General features: G+C 36.6%; 1 protein-coding gene across 1 annotated transcript in view; it reads right to left on the bottom strand.

Annotated features, from left to right (window-relative positions):
• The window catches only part of LOC115420989 (NEDD4-like E3 ubiquitin-protein ligase WWP2), a 77,976-nt gene extending 61,441 nt beyond the window's left edge, over positions 1-16,535 (bottom strand). The window contains 5 exon segments of the mRNA XM_030136637.1: positions 2,468-2,605; positions 4,212-4,333; positions 5,770-5,926; positions 15,244-15,325; positions 16,301-16,535. Coding sequence (XP_029992497.1) covers positions 2,468-2,605; positions 4,212-4,333; positions 5,770-5,926; positions 15,244-15,313 — 487 coding nt within the window. The 5' untranslated portion in view covers positions 15,314-15,325; positions 16,301-16,535.
• Between the last annotated feature and the right edge of the window lie 496 nt (positions 16,536-17,031).

Genomic DNA, 17,031 nt, shown 5'->3' with positions numbered 1-17,031 from the left:
AAGATTTCTTACTACTTTAAGCAGCATTTTAGTGAGGTTTTAGTGGTGAATTCTTTTAAATAATTGTATACATAATGATAGTGCTGTTTTGGAGTGTTCTACTAGTGTGTTTTGATGTGTTTCTGTCCAGTTTTGCTGTATTTATTCTCAAGTTTTTCACAGTTTTTATTATCTATACTTTCCCGGATTGTATAGTTCATTGATAGTTGTATTTTAGCTGTAAATATTTTCGATATATATGCAGAGAGCTAACAAGGGCACAAAGAGATGCGCTACACATCATTTTATAAAATTTTTCTTTGGCTTTGTTCATCTTTCCATTATTTTTGCTAAATTTGGTTTAGTTTTTATTAGTTAGTTTATAGTTTTAGTAGTTTTTATTATTCAATTCATATTTAGTTTTCCAATTTTTTTTTCCATTATTTTGTTCTGTTTTAATCTGCAATTTTGATTTTCATTAATGATAATTATTGTCCAGATACTGAAAGTTGAGCTCTTCCTGAAAATAGGTGCAAAAGAATTGGCAAAAAAGACATTTTCCTTTTATTGCAAAAAAAACAAAAAAACAAAAAACAAAACAAAACAAAAAAAAACAACAACTAATAAATCTAGGCCTGTTGTAATAGCAGTCCTTATAGGGTTAAGTATTAATTATATGTACAGTAATGTCACTGCAGAAATACTACACCCATGACCATAACAAAGACTAAAATGCGTACTGTGGTTGGGCTGGAAAGTTGTCATCTACATAATGTCAATCCTCAGGGGAAACAAAAAAACATTAGCAGGGTGGAGAGACTCACAAACATCCTTGTGTAGAAATACTGCATATGCGTGTGTCTGTGTGGTTGTTGGCAATATTACTGAACATTTAATAGAAGAGGAAGGGAAAGAGTGAGCGGAGGAGAAACGCTTTAATACGGTGGTGGTTCGTTCTGTGTTAATAAACTGTCTGGACTTCTGTGGGAAACACTGTGTGCATGTTTGCTTTAATATAATTCCACTGATGGGCCAAAGCCTTGGATTTCCAAAATATCACACTGAGAAACCGCTCTCCATAATTCATCCAGTCAAAGTTCTCTTTTATATTTTCAAATTGAATGTGTGGTATAATTTCTTTGAAGACATTAATTGTGTAATTCCACCTTATAACCTCATAATCACAATTACACAAAACAATATGTTTGCACACTGATCTGTATCACAATACAGGACGGTCTAAGAGCGTCTGTGTGTGTGTCGGCACAATTCTGACAAATGTAGACATTTTTAACTGTCCAAATTGGTACCTACAGTTGAGGGATAGTCCCCTTTCCACGTGAAATATCTCAGCAAGTTTATAGGGCCAATATTTTCAGAGATATTAGTCATTTTGGAATACAACAGCCTTACAATCACAGAAGCGCAGTACCACACTGCATGACGGGAAATGAAGTTAAAAACAGGCACAGGTCGCATAGAGAGAGAGAGAGCGAGAGAGCGAGAGAGAGATAGAGAGATAGATAGATAGATAGAAAGAAAGAAAGAAAGAAAGAAAGAAAGAAAGAAAGAAAGAAAGAAAGAAAGAAAGAAAGAAAGAAAGAAAAGGTACGTCCCGGTACTTACTATTTCTAGTCTTGTATTTTTATGTTAAAGTGTTCGTCCAATCATATAGAAGGCGCTCAATAACATGGACATGTGATTGGACGATCAAGGAGCAGAAGAGTCAGAGCAAATAAGAAAATGTGAATGACCTGAACAAATATCAATGTAATTTGACTTTTTTTTTTGCACAAAAACAGAGGAAAATTTGTAGTTGTCATTATTTATATGTTATTATGACAGTATTTTACTTGAGATCATATTGGTCTGTATGTTATATTTAGTAACAGTCAGAATATTGTTAAAATTACACTTAATTATTATTATTTGACTGATCGGACCTCTTTTATATATATATATATTTTATGTATTGAGCATCAATGCATATATACACATGGTAGTGTTAAGAAAAGATAAGATATACTTTATTGTCGATGGGGGAAAATTTGTCGTAGGTAATAGTGTACATGGGCTGCAACTCCATACAGAGAACATAGCACAAACCAGAAGACATCTGAGTGCAGACACATAATAATAAATAACACTGCAGACACGTGACAGCGATGCTATAACATGGCATACTGAAACATGGGACACAGCACCAGTAGATAAATAAATAAAACTATTGCACAACCCTAAAGCCATACCAAAATATGTAACAACATCACAAGAATTACATAATGATCATAGAACTTCCTTTAAACAATGCTCACCCCCCAGACCTGTTTTAGGTCCCACTGGTTTGTATGTGACCCTTCTTTCATCTAAAGCCTGTAGGTCCATAAAACAGTGCCTGTTCTGGACACAACAGCTGTGATCTTCCCTGTGTTATTGCTTCTCCTTCACCTATCTCTGAGTGTGTGTATGTGTTGAAGGTGCGACTCACTGTCTGCTGCCGTGCTGCCACTGGGCAATGAGCCCAGATCAACAACCATCCCGTCCAGACAGACGTTGAGCTCGCCTCCCGCTACAACCGAGCCTTTGTTCTCCGTCTGCAGCACCAGACTCAGCTGGACGTTCTCCACTGGAGAAGAGGATTTAGGGGTGGGGGGTGCAGAGACAGGATGAGTGGTCAATAAGGTAAAGAACAACAGTAGCTGAGTTGGACAAACTATCGTTAGCCTCATAGCATAATTAACTAAGTCGTACACTATATTGACAAAAGTATGTGGACATGTTGAATTCAGGTGTTTCTTTTTTTAACAGGGGTCTGGGATACAAAACAATAATGACTAATGTCACAATATAGTTTTATATTGGGATAAATATCATTGTATTGGTTAGTTTGGTTTAAATTGTTATCTTTACTTCCAAAATGCCTCAGAGATGGTTTGGACTTAATTTCTCTCAAAACTGATTTTGTTTCTATTTTTTTTTATCCATGACTATGATTTTAAACGTTCCTCTAAATTTATAAAATATTTTTTATGCTCTGACTGCAATTAATAATGTTCTACCACAACTAACCATCTACTTTCTTCACATCTCACTGAGGAAAAAAAAATCTTCCCCTAAACTGTAAGGAAATATTGATGTTTCTAAACTATATGGACATAAATATTGGGACACATCATGTCTACAGCTGTAAGATGAGGTCATGAAGATTTGACATAGAAACATCAATATTAATAATCAAAGTAATATTTATCCCAATATAAAACTATATTATGACATTAGTCATTTTTGTTTTGTATGCCAGACTCCTGTTAGAAAAGAAACACTTGAATTCAACATGTCCACATACTTTTGTCCATATAGTGAATAACTTAAGCAATTATGCACTGAGGATAATGATATGTAAACAGAGTCAACCCACAATTTATGACCACCTATAAAGACATCACTGAGGACATACTTATGACAAAATGCAATTAATGGAATTTACCAGTTTGGGATCAATAAGGTTTATCTATCGGACACACAGTAGAACTGAGTGTGGATCCAGGTACAGTTAAAGTTCCTACAGTGGAAAAGGGGCTGTAGATGTTTTATTTGGAAGAATGGCTGAACCCATAGATTTGCTCCAACTTTGAGTCCAACCTTATGTATGGAAAAAATGAACTGGATTTCAACCTGTGATCCTGTTTCTAATCCTGACCTGCCTCTGAGGACACGTTTAAACCCACAGACTCCAGCTGCACATTAGCCTGTGAAACTGCTATGAAGTAAAACCTAATGTTAAATTAAGAAAGTTTGGTTCATTTTTGGCTCATTTATCATAAATTATTAGGGAAAAAAAAGCCAAAAAGGAACAAAATTATCAATGAAATATATAAAAATGAGTGAAGAATTTACAAAATGATTACAAATTAACATTTTCTTCATTTTTTGGGTCATTTATCATAAATTTAAAGAAAACCAAGCGAAATATGGATCTTTCTGGGTCCCGCCTCCTCCAGTGCAGAATTCTGACTGTTGTCACAATTCAATGACATAAAAGATTATACAGTTTACATGATCAATAATAATCTGATAACTCCAGAAATCGGATAATGAGCCCGTTTACACACACACTAACACTCTGATCATTATCTAATTTCTGGAGCTATCAGATTATTATTGATCATGTAAACAGGCTCCGTGGTCAGTGTTTTCATGTGTATGTAAACGGTCTGAGTGTGTGTCCTTACTCTTGCCGTCATGTGTGCGCAGTGTATCCAACAGGTCTATTGTCGCGCTGCCCAGTAGCTCCTTCCTCAGGGTGTGGCAGCTCCACAGCTTCAGATCCAAATGACTCTGAGGCGTCACATTACTGTCAAATACAAGACAGTGTCAACACAAATGCACTGTCAGCACAGGAGTGTACAGCGATCAAACACACACCGTCTTAAAACCAGAGCCTGTGTTTCCTCTCCTATAGAATCTACACTATATGGACAAAAGTTTGTGGACACGTTGAATTGAAGGGTGTCTTTTCTAACAGGGGTCTGGGATACAAAACTATAATGACTAATGTCAGAATATAGTTTTATATTGGGATGAATATCATTGCATTGGTTAGTTTGGTTTAAATTGTTATCTTTGCTTCCAAAATGTATCAGAGATGGTTTTGACTTAATTTCTCTCAATATTGATTTATTTTTCCCATTAAACCTAAAGGAAATATTGATGTTTCTATGTCAAATCATCATAAACAGGACGTCTTACAGCTGTAGACATGAGGTGTCTCAATATTTATGTCCATATAGTTTATAAACGTCAATATTTCCTTAAAGTTTAATGGGAGATTTTTCTTCCTCAGTGACATGTGAAGAAAATAGATGGGTAGTTGTGGAGGAACATTATTATTTACAATCAGAGCATGAAAAATATTTTTGAAATTTAGAGGTAGAACATTTAAAATCAGTCACTGATAAAAAAATAAATAAATAAATAAATGTTGAGGGAAATTAAGTAAAAACCAACTCTGAGGCATTTTGGAAGCAAAGATAACAATTTAATTGATATATCAGTTAATTACATTTTTTTTATACTTATACATATCATTTATATATTAAATACTCTATTAAAACACAGTTACAACAGCAAGCCGATATTTCCCAAAGAAAAAAGTTTGGAGTTGACATTATTTATTAGTTATTATTCTATGAATTTGCGAAATGAAAAAATTACACTGAAGACAGTAATGGTCAAATGTCATTTAAGTTCAGGGTCTAATATGATCTCAAGTGGGTCAGACCAGTACAATAATATTAAAAAAAAAAATGAATATGAATAATGACATAAATATAAATTCAAAACTATAAAATTCTCCCAATATTCTGCCTGTTATTAAATGTTTTGTGTATTTGTAGATCCAATGTGATCTGTAAGTTATAATGTACATGTGAAAATGATAAACTGAGGCAGAATATTGTTAAAAACGCACTTATTTTTAAGTACTTTCAGGTTGTTCATGTTATTGTTTGTAGATGTAAACATTTTCATAATGTACTTTGACTTTTTTCACTCTAAAACAGAGACAAGTTTGGAGTTGACATAATTTATAGGTTATTATTCTACTTTTACTCTTGATCCACTTCAGATCACATCAGGCTGTATGTGGAACCGGAACTAAAATAGGTTTGACGTCTCTGCTATAATACGCTTCTGTGTAACAAAAGACTATTTTATGTAATTGATTACTATGTTCTGATATAAACACTATAACAGTACGTGTGTATATATACGTGTGTGTGTTGATCTTACAGGGTGAGGTCTTCATTCCACTGTAGTTCTAGGTGTCCGCTGCGTTTGCCTGTTTTTTTGGTTTCACTAGTCAGTCCGTCGGCCGTCACCTCCACGAAGGAGCTGAGCCGAGAGTGACGGTTTGGCAGCTTCGGAGACTGAGGCTTCGCTGAAACCACTGCACACACACACACACACACACAGAGGGATTAAACACTGCAGATACACACATGTCCATTGGTTCTGATGAGGATGATGGTGTTGTCTTTGTAATAGTAGTCCACAGTCCAACCACAACTACAACGACTGAAACCATCTGAAAACCACCAGAAAACCCTGGTACATGATGAACCTGATCATCTGTAGAACACCAAGGACACCTGGATATAGAATATATAAGACATTCTTAAAAACGTAGGGAAAAGGCACCAAAGCCAAAACCAGCCCTGAACAGCGGCTGTTGTTATTTATTTATTTAAAAGAAGATAATTAATAATATGTATACAGTCTATAAAGGTTTTATTACTTGCTGCTATTATCATTATTTCTCATAGCGTTTGTCTTTTACACTTTATCTTTCTGCTGCACTTTATCCTGTTCCTGCCTTGACCAGTGAATTTCTCCATTGTGGGATTAATAAAGTCCCATCTAATCTACGTCAGATGAGACTGTATTATGTTATTATTTTATTATTTTACTGCTTTGAGCCAGTTGAGATTGAATTGGTCTGAATGTGGAACCTGAACTAAAATTATTTAACATCCTTGATTGTTAATATCTTCAGTGTCATTTTTGCTTTTCACAAATTCATACCACAGGAACGGTTTGGACCCTTTGGTGGGCCTGTTTTAGGCCCCGGGCCACATGTTTGACTCCCCTGGTCTAGATGATTTGATTAGGAACGAACCTTGTGTTAAACATCTTAAGTTTACACCATGTTTTATCACTCAGGTAGTTTGTGGAGGAAAACCAAGTGACTCAAAATGACAAATATAAAGTGCGGACAGGATTCAACAGCAGCATCCTGGCATTTATGTTAAAGATAAATGACACTGGTATATTTTATTTTACAGCAATTTTGGGGAGATTTCCTTCTTTGCTTATGTTCACTATTAACCTGGAATCAAGGACATTACAATCTCCACTAAATGAACACTTTGAAACTGTTTGTTCTGAAGATAAGGACAGAATTAGAAAAGAAATCTTCGAGGTTTTTATCTCCTGAAGCCTGAACAAGCTTCAGACTGAGCTCCATCTACAAACACTGATTCCTTTTAATGGTTTTAAAGAGAGCATTAAAACTCTGGAATCAAGGCCGTTGGTCTGTAAATGTTTCCACTGATTCTATAAGTTTTTTCTGTGTTTACAAATGCTTTTATTATTCTAAAATTGTAGTGATCTGACTGTATTGCTGCTGCTCCCCCATCTCAATGGGACCAGCCTGGTTAAATGAAGGTTAAATAGAATAAAAATAAAATTAAAAAACAGTCCATAGGATGGGGCCACAGTTCACTGTAATATGTTCTTTTTGGTTGTGGTAGTATCTAATGTGTGTTGTCGGCGTAGTGAGAAAACAGATGAATACAGACGTCGCTCTCTAGTGGAAGAAAGAAGAAGCACTTTTCATTCATTTCATGATGAGGCTGAGGTTCAGGAAAAACCGACATGGTCAGAGAGAGGCAAGAAGTCAACACCGAGGTAAAGCAGGACCTCAGGAACCAGCATCAGGAAATTTACAAGAGTTTAACCTAGAAAATATTACAATCATGCCCCAGTGTTTCAGTTTCATCAGTAAATCATCTCATACAATAAGTAAACTCAGCTCTGAAACGTCCACAACATGATGTAAAAGATGCAACAAAATGAAAACAATATAGACACGAGACTAAAACAACACAAAAGACGGAAAAAGATGAAAATATAAATTGCAAGACACACATGATATGAAATGCACAACATCAAAAATATGCAAAAGATACAAGAGAACAATGACGCAAAAGATGTGACAAGACAAAAACGACCCAAAAAGACAAAAATGATGCAAAAGACATCACAAGACAAAAACAGTGCAAAAAAAACGCAACAAGACAAAAACGACGCAAAAGACACAACATGATAAAAGCAACGCAAAAGACGCAACAAGATAAAAATGCAAGACAAAAGACAAAAACGACACAACAGACACAACAAGATAAAAACGCAAAAGACACAACAAGACAAAAACAATGCAAAAGGCGCAACAAGATAAAAAACGCAAAAGACCCAACAAGATAAAAATGACACTAAAGATGTGACAAGACAAAAACGACACAAAAAGACAAAAATGATGCAAAAGACATCACAAGACAAAAACAGTACAAAAAACGCAACAAGACAAAAACGACGCAGAAGACGCAACTAGATAAAAAGAACGCAAAAGACAACAAGATAAAAACGACACTAAAGATGCAACAAGACAAAAACAACGCAAAAGATGCAAAAAGACAAAAACGATGCAAAAGATGCAACAAGACAAAATCAAAGTATTGGACACAACGAGACCAAAATGATGTAAAACTATGCAAAAACCACAACAAAAACTTCATCAAGTCAAAACCATGATTTGGTGCATATTTTGTTCCATATCCTTATTTTGAGTATGTGTTCTGCTACTGGAGAACAGACTGTGGACACCTCTGCAGGACGGATGTCATCCTGCTGAGAATCTTTCTACAACATTAGTCAGTCATACATGAACCCATTTGTTTTTCCTAGAATCACTGTTGCGACGCCATCTGAACACCAGCCAGCCCGCTGTGTTTCTCTGAAGACCAGATGAGTAAACGATGACGAAGACAGAAAGGCAGACGAGACATTAGCAGCTCTACTGATTCCTAACTCATACACATCTGGTGAGGAGAAGGAAGGAGGAGGAGGAGGAGCAGAAATGGAAGCATCACAGAACAGAACAGGAGGTGGAAGGCAGGTAGAGAGAGAGTCTGAGAGCAGATCAATACTGAACTAAAACAGGAGATGAGTCACTGCTCCATCAAATTGCAGTAAATGACACTGATGGGATAGAAATGGCAGGACTGGACACAGAAAAATAAACCCAAAGGGTGAAAGAGGAGATAAAGACAGGCCTCAGTAAAAAAAAAAAAAAAAAAAAAAAATAGTTCCAGTGTCCCTGTATGTCAGCGTCATGTTCTATCTGAATCAATCCCAGTTGAATTTGTGAGGTTGTCAGGTTCTGTTCTGTTAGAGTCCTGTGGTCTGGATGCAGGAGATCAATCTCCCAATAGAAGTGGGCGGGACTTTCACTGGAGGAGAATTCAACTAATTCAAGTCCATATATGACTTCTATCAGTGATCAATATGAACTACACTGACATCTGTAACCATTTATGTGTTATAAACCACCAAAATATGGACCAATAGAAGGAAAGGCAAAGTTTGAATATTTCAAACATTTGTAAAAAATAAATAAATAAGTAAGTAAGTAAAATCTAAACCATTCATTCATTCATTTTCTGAACCCACTTTATCCTCACTAGGGTCACGGGGGTTGCTTGGAGCCTATCCCAGCTACATAGGGGTGAAGGCGGGGTACACCCTGGACATTTCGCCAGTTCATCTAAACCAAATCTAAACCAAAATTTCTCGAAACTGTGAACAAACTTTGTAGATATTGTCCCAAAGAAGATACAAAATTTGGAATTAATCCAATCAGAAGTTTTGGAGAAGCTTGTTGAAATCTAGACCTTGTAGACCTACATTTTGACCCTTTAAGGTCACTCAAGGTCAGAGGTCAAGGACCCAAATGGAAGTCCATATATGACTTTGTATATAATGATAATAGGAGCTATATTGATTTCTCTAACCATTACCATGTTCTAAACCATCAAAATCTGGACCATTATGAGTAAAGGCTAATTTCAGCCTGTGAGTTAAAAAGTACATTCTGGCCTCCTTTCAGAAAAAAAAAGGCTATATGACAGACAAAAAAAGTCTTTGTCTCCCCACAATTCTGTAACACTACAGTCATGCATCTCAGACATCTGTGGGTCTTGTTCCTACATGTTTTCACCTCCTTCATCAGCCTCTATGAGCTGCACAGATTTATGGGAGATTTCCATTTAGAGCTCTTAGAAGGCTTGCTGATCAATGAGCCCATTTACATCCACACATACTCCGATCATTATCTGATTTCGGGAGTTAACAGACAATTCAAGTGATCATAGGTCTGTGTTTAAGTCAACTGAGAATGGGATCCCTCAGAGCACCGTCCTACGCCCCACCATTCATATGTTTACATTAATGAATTTTCAGGTGTGGGTCTACAGATTTAACATTTATTTAACCAGGCCAGATAGATTAGGAAAACACTCTTATTTGAAGCTGAGGCCCGGCAAAAGACGGAGCAGGAAAAGATGTAGATGTATGCTGATGACACTGATACTCCCTCTGATCAGGACATTTTTATTCAGAATGAGCTGTTATTCAATCTGTTGGTCAAATATTAGAGAATGTATAAACACAGCTACTGTTAGACTCTGTTTGTTGCACATTTGGTGTGAATATATGCAAATATATGTAAATCTGAGACATTACATGGCATGCACATCTGCACACTTATTTATGTATATTTCTTATCATTTTGATCATATCTGTTTAATATATATTGTACTAATTGCTGTTCTAAGTGTGTTTTCATAAAGTATTCAATATGTATATTTGAGATAGATAGATAGATAGATAGATAGATAGATAGATAGATAGATAGATAGATAGATAGATAGATAGATAGATAGATAGATAGATAGATAGATAGATAGATAGATAGATAGATAGATAGATAGATAGATAGATAGATAGATAGATAGATAGATAGATAGATAGATAGATAGATAGATAGATAGATGTGGCTCATACGGAGCAGAGTAAAAGCGATAACACAGAAAACACAAAAAGAGAAGGACAGCAGAAGACGGAGGCAGCCTTTAAATTTTAAAGAGGAGGCCATGAATGGATAATGTGACATTATTACAACAGCACACGATGCTGGATACATGATGCCACCATGTGATGTTATCAACATAAGACCAACGGAAGATGCATCCTGCATCTCAGATGCTTTGGTATTAGGACAATAATATAGCTGAAACTAATGACTATTTCAATAGGCAACTAGTCAGATTATGAACTTTAAAAAAAAGGCTTAATTATATTTATTGCAGCAATAACAAACATTTTCTTTCCTTTAACAAGAACATTTGGTGCACAACAATTAGAATGTATAACAAAGTTAAACAACTTTATATTTAGTATCAACAAACATTTCAAGCGGCAATAAAATCCTTTTTTTCCCCTTAAACAAAAGTGAATTTTGTGCATAACAATTATAGTGCCACACCAAGTCTGTCAAACAACTAAATACTCAAGAGTTGCAAGAGCCTGCTGAACTGCTCCACCCCCCATATACAATCCCATACAATCCCCATATATAATCACCATATACGTTCCCCATACAGTCCCCATATACAATCCCCATTGCACCTTAACCCTTTAATGACAGCAATTGCTCCAGTGCCATATTTTGCACTTTACAGCATTCAAATTACTGTAATTCCTGAACTGTTTCTGCCACAGAATTCAAACAGCATCAGAAAGCTGAGATTCTGAGCTTTCCGACACTATACAGGCTAACACTATATAACTGTGTAAGAGCAGGCAGAGGAGAGTACAGGTGATGAGACAGAAACAGGAGAGCTTGTTTACTTTTAGTAGCATTTTAGTCATGTTTTAGCGATGCTTTCTTGGTGATTTGTTAGAAATAACTGTGTATAATAGTGATAGTGCTGTTTTTGAGTGTTATAACAGCGTGTTTTTGCTGCGTTTCTATGGAGTTTTACTGAGGGGGAGTGCTGTTTTTCCCGCTGTTTATATCTGTATTTTTCCAGTTCATTTAGTTCATTGATAGTTGTATTTCAGTTGTAAATACTGGAAGGAGAAAGGTTGAGAAGGACATCGACCAGGGAGAGAAAAGTCCCCTGCAGATATTTGGAAAAGCACGACAAAATTGTAACATGATGTGTCCCAATACAGTATTTTTGTCCATATAGTTTAGAAACATCAATATTTCCTTCAAGTTTAATAGCAGATTTTTCTTCCTCAGTGAGATGTGAAGAAAGTAGATGGTTAGTTGTGGAAGAAAATTATTTACAGTCAGAGCATGAAACTTAGTTGTTTTTATTTTTTAGAAATTTAGAGGTGGAACATTTAAAATCATAACAAAGGATAAAAAAAAAATCAATGTTGAGAAAAATTAAGTAAAAACTATCTTTACAGATGCAATGCAATGATATTTATCCCAATATAAATCTATATTATGGCATTAGTCATTATTGTTTTGTATCCCAGACCCCTGTTAGAGAAGAAACACCTGATTTCAATGTGTCCACATACTTTTGTCCGTATAATGTACCTGTAGGCCATAACATGATAAACAGAAGGGCTATGGCTACACTCTGGAACACCACAGACAGAGACAGTGAACCAAACCATGGACATGCGTCTAATGACAGGAGTTTCTTACATTTCCAGTGTGAACATGTAGAGTCTGACAGCAGCTGCATGAGGCTGAGTAGCTCTGACTGCAGCTCTATATGTGTTAACGTCACTGAAGGAACAATTCTAAAAGTTCCATGCAGCTAAAATATGACCTCTGATGATGTACCACAAATCCCAGCAGATTCCACTGTCGGGCACGGGGCCTGGCACGATTGACAGACGATCGTTGGCGGGGTATCTCAGGATTCTGTCCTGCACCAGGTAAAGGCTCTATGATTGCATAAGGATTGATGCTCAATGCCTAGCTCTATTAATTTATATCCATCAAAATAGCTTTGCTTAAAAAGAATTGCTATATTGTTGCATAAAATGATGTTGCTCTGACATATTGTTTTAAATTGTCTTGAGAAGTCAAGTCTGTGTCCACCGGTCTGGGACAGATTGTGCAAGTTTGCAGAGCATGGAAACTTTGGGGACTTTCTGTGGTTGATGTGCATGACATGAACTTCCGGTGCATGTGCACAGGACAAGTGCATAAGCTAGGACTGAACTTTCAGATGAACATCCTGTGCAGGTGCAACAAGACAGGTGCATGACTGCTGATTGAATTTTCATATGTATATGTGCTTGCTCTCGCATACAGCTGTTCTACCCCAGCACCCCACATGGAGTGGCTTAAACTTGGATTGTGATTGGTTGCCCTCACATCGGGCAAATATGTGTTTTTGCCTAGTAACAAAAGTTATCCAATAATGTGTGTGTACAAAATGAACATAACTGGTAAAGGGGAGTTTTCTGATATCACTAAAGACTATAAAAAGAGATGGTAAAACTTCTCTAAGTTCAGTTTGTCGTAAGACATACTAGTGGATAACTGACTTCTCTTTGATGTTCGCATTTTTGTAATTTTTTCTATTTTTGCTGGAATTAATAAACCCAGCTTTGTTTTAACTTTTTAAACCTCAACCCTTCTTTTTGGTGAATTTCTTCATTTCTCCGGTGTTGGTTCTTCCACCCGAAACCCAAGTGGTAAGTTGATCATTTAAAATAAGTGACCCCCTCTAGTAGTAGCCCAGTTCACCGGACCCTACTTATTGGGTACTGGAGTCGGTTAGAGGCCACCTATGGTCATGCACCTTGCAGGTGTGCAGACGTAGCCTTGGGCGTAGCAAAGAGAGTTACTCTGTGGAATAAGATAAAGGTGTCTAGGGCAGTAATCAGAGACCTGAGATAGTACCTTGAAAAAAAATCTTAGTGATTACTGTGCTGCGTGTCAACGCCGCAAATCATAAAGGAGTATCTGACTGTCAAAAAACACATACACAAATAAACACTGGCATGTGTATTTCCTGATTTCTACCCACTGTCCAGCCGATCTGAACAGCAGCAGTTCTACTGTGTAAACAACAGGAGACCAGGTCTAAAAATGTTCCACTGAGCATGAGTAATTACAGCCAAAATCTGAAAAGGGAAGTACTATGAGCGATGTTTCTTAAAAGGAAGAGGATGCATTGTTGTAGTTGTCAGCATTGTTGACTTGTAATGAACACACTAATATACACAGTGTCTAATATACACGGTGTCCACTAAGTCTCTTTACAATTCAAAAAGTTTAATAGAAAACTAGTCGATGAGATACGTTAATCAGATTTGTTCTATGTACTCAGTGGTTATCAGAGTTTTAAAATCACATTGTGGGACCATGTGCCATTGAACCACTGGTCCATTTTTCTTCAACAAGAGTTCAATTACTGTAAATGTTGACCTTTGGACTGAATATGTGGCACCACAACTGGATGACCTTCATGGAAACAAATCCAGTACTGTCTGGATGTGCTTCATTCAACTAATGGTCCCATATAGAGGTGGATTAAATGAGGCAAAAAAACTTGAATATCTATTTTTCATTTTGTAATAATTTCCACAGATTTGTCTACTCATTTGTTTTTGTAATGAATTTGTTAAATTGTAAAGAGACTTTATGAACACCCTGTACACCAGGGGTGTCAAACACATGGAATAAGAAGGAAGTCTCCCCAAAACTGCTTTATAAATTAAAATATACCAGTGGAATTTGTCTTCAGCACAAACGACAGGATACTGCTGTTGCATCCTGTCCTCACTTCATTATATTTGTCATTAAGAGTCACGAGGTTTCCCTCTAAAAACTACCTGAGTGATCAAACATGGTGTAAACCTCAGATGTTTAACACAGGGCTCATTCCTAACCAAGTCAACCTGACCAGGGGTGTTCAACATGCAGCTCAGGGGCAAAAAGCAGCCCATGGGATGAATTTGCAAAGTGCAAATATTACGCTCAAGATATTAACGGTCAAGTACATTGAACTGGTTTTAGTTCAGGTTCCACATTCAGACCAATATGATCTAAAGTAAAATAATAACCTATAAATACTGACTCTAAATTTTCTTCTTCGTTAAATGTGGAAAAAAAAAAATATTACATTGTTCCTATAAATAATAAAACTCCAATTTTTCTCTTTGTTTTAGTGCAAAAAACCTCATTAATTTATATATATATATATATATTTACATTAACAAAGTATTCTTTAACAATAAAATGTAAATAACCTGAACAAATATGAACAATCTGAAATGTCTAAAGAAAATTAAGTGGCATTTTAACAATTTAATGCCTATTACTAAATGTTTTGTGCCTTTGGAGATCTGATCTGTAATGCACATGTAGTAATGATTGGTTGAAGCATAATATTGTGGTCATTATTTATAGGTTATTATGTTATTATTTTACTGGTCTGACCTACCTGAGACCATATTGGGCTGAATGTGGAACCTGAAAGAAAATGACTTTGACCAGCCTGCTGTGCACCAAAACATAATGCAGCCTTTAATGCAGAGACGTGTCTGAACAGAAGGAGGACTTTCTCCTGCTGGTCAATGAAATGACAGCAGAATGATGATAATTACCTTTCAAGATCAGTTGAGACTTTTCAGTGGTCTGGGCACTGCCAGGTCTGCTCACACTGGCAGCTGCCATGGCATCACAGCTCTGAAACACAAGCAAATTCACGCATTTAAATACACACATTTAACTGAACAGAGATGGAAAAGTCCACACATTCTGTACTAACACTGAACCTCGCATCGTACTAATATCATTTGAAGACCATTAAACCATTCTAACTGTAAATCAAATAAGGATACCCCACATTAACTTTACTCCAAAGTACATATCAGCTTTCAACGCCTGCAACAGAACTTGTGACTTCTTTTACATCATTTTATCTTGTTATGTCTTTTGTATTGTTTACATCAGGGGTGTCAGATCCTGGTCCTCGAGGGCTGGTATCCTGCATGTTTTAGACATTTCCCTCTTTTGCCCACTAATGTTTGAAATAAAGTCTATCTATCTATCTATCTATCTATCTATCTATCTATCTATCTATCTATCTATCTATCTATCTATCTATTATGACCAAAATAAATCCTGTTCTGATACTGTAAGATGCACAAACTACAGATATTTGTTTTTAAATGTAGGGAGAGAATGGAAATGTAACAAAAATAAGTACTGAGTTCAAAGATCTAAACACAAATTATATTTAAATAGAATATGGTCTTGGTAATGATTAGTACTGTATTTTTTTTTTGAGTAACAGCAGAAACAGAAACCAACTGACACAGTGAGTGCCAAAACCCTACCAACATCACCTTGAGCAAAGTCACAGATGTTGCCTGCTGGGTACAAAAAAGGGAACTGCATAATGCAAGGACAACTCTAGTCTATTGTTAACATTGATCTCTACTGTCTTTAGACAAGGGAAGGTTAAAGACACTGGTCAGGGATGCAGGTCTGACAGCCTGCCTCTACCCTGACATCAGTGTAACGTTACTTGCTGCAGCACCAAGGTGACTGGTGTTGGCATCTCAACCTGAGTCCACACAAAACCCTGCGATCCAGGCCACATGTGAGCCACACATAGGATCCAACCGAGGAATTCAGTGATGCAGAGTTAATACCTACACAATCACCTGGGATCCGGCTCCTGGGCTGCACATGAACACATCAGAGATACAACAACAAAAGCATCTTCCGACAACCTTGTGAAACACCCTGACCGGTTTGGACGCGTTAGATTAATACACGCCTCAACAAATCAACCTTATTATTCTGACTATACATGAAGAATCACATATAAAGCTGTACCGGACAGACTGATTTTATTCATCCTCTGTTTAAATACCCTTGGCTGTTGCGCACAACAAACACGGAAGACGATCCGAGGCATTTCTAAGCATCGCTGTTAACCACAGTAAAGAAAACATTGGAACTTCCGGTCAATTACTTCCAACATATAAACAACATTAGCTTAACTGTGACGGAAAATTCAAATTTACGTGACAAAGATGCCACACTACATGTAGTAAATCGTGTCATTCCAAATAAGAATAAGCTTTACGTGGTTAAACACAGTGCAGTGTACAACTCAGTCCATTTATTCTACCTTTATGAGCCTTCTGTCGACATTATTTCACTTCATTTCCGGTTTAGCACAGCTAACCTTGGCTAACTTGACAGACCTAAGCAGCTAATGCTAACTGTTAGCCAGCCAGCTTCGCAGGGTGATTTTATAAAAGGACACGCCAATAAAACCTGTTCTAATCAACTGACAACGGCTACATATGTGTTGGTAGTTCCATGGTTCATGAAAGAGCACGTTACATCTATTGACAGGCTGAGAAATGCTGCTTTAA

The sequence above is a fragment of the Sphaeramia orbicularis genome, chromosome 6, assembly GCF_902148855.1.
Source record: "Sphaeramia orbicularis chromosome 6, fSphaOr1.1, whole genome shotgun sequence".
In the NCBI taxonomy this organism is placed as follows: Eukaryota; Metazoa; Chordata; class Actinopteri; order Kurtiformes; family Apogonidae; genus Sphaeramia; species Sphaeramia orbicularis.
The sequence above is the reverse complement of the archived record's forward strand: the minus strand, read 5'-3'. Positions and strand labels throughout refer to the sequence as shown.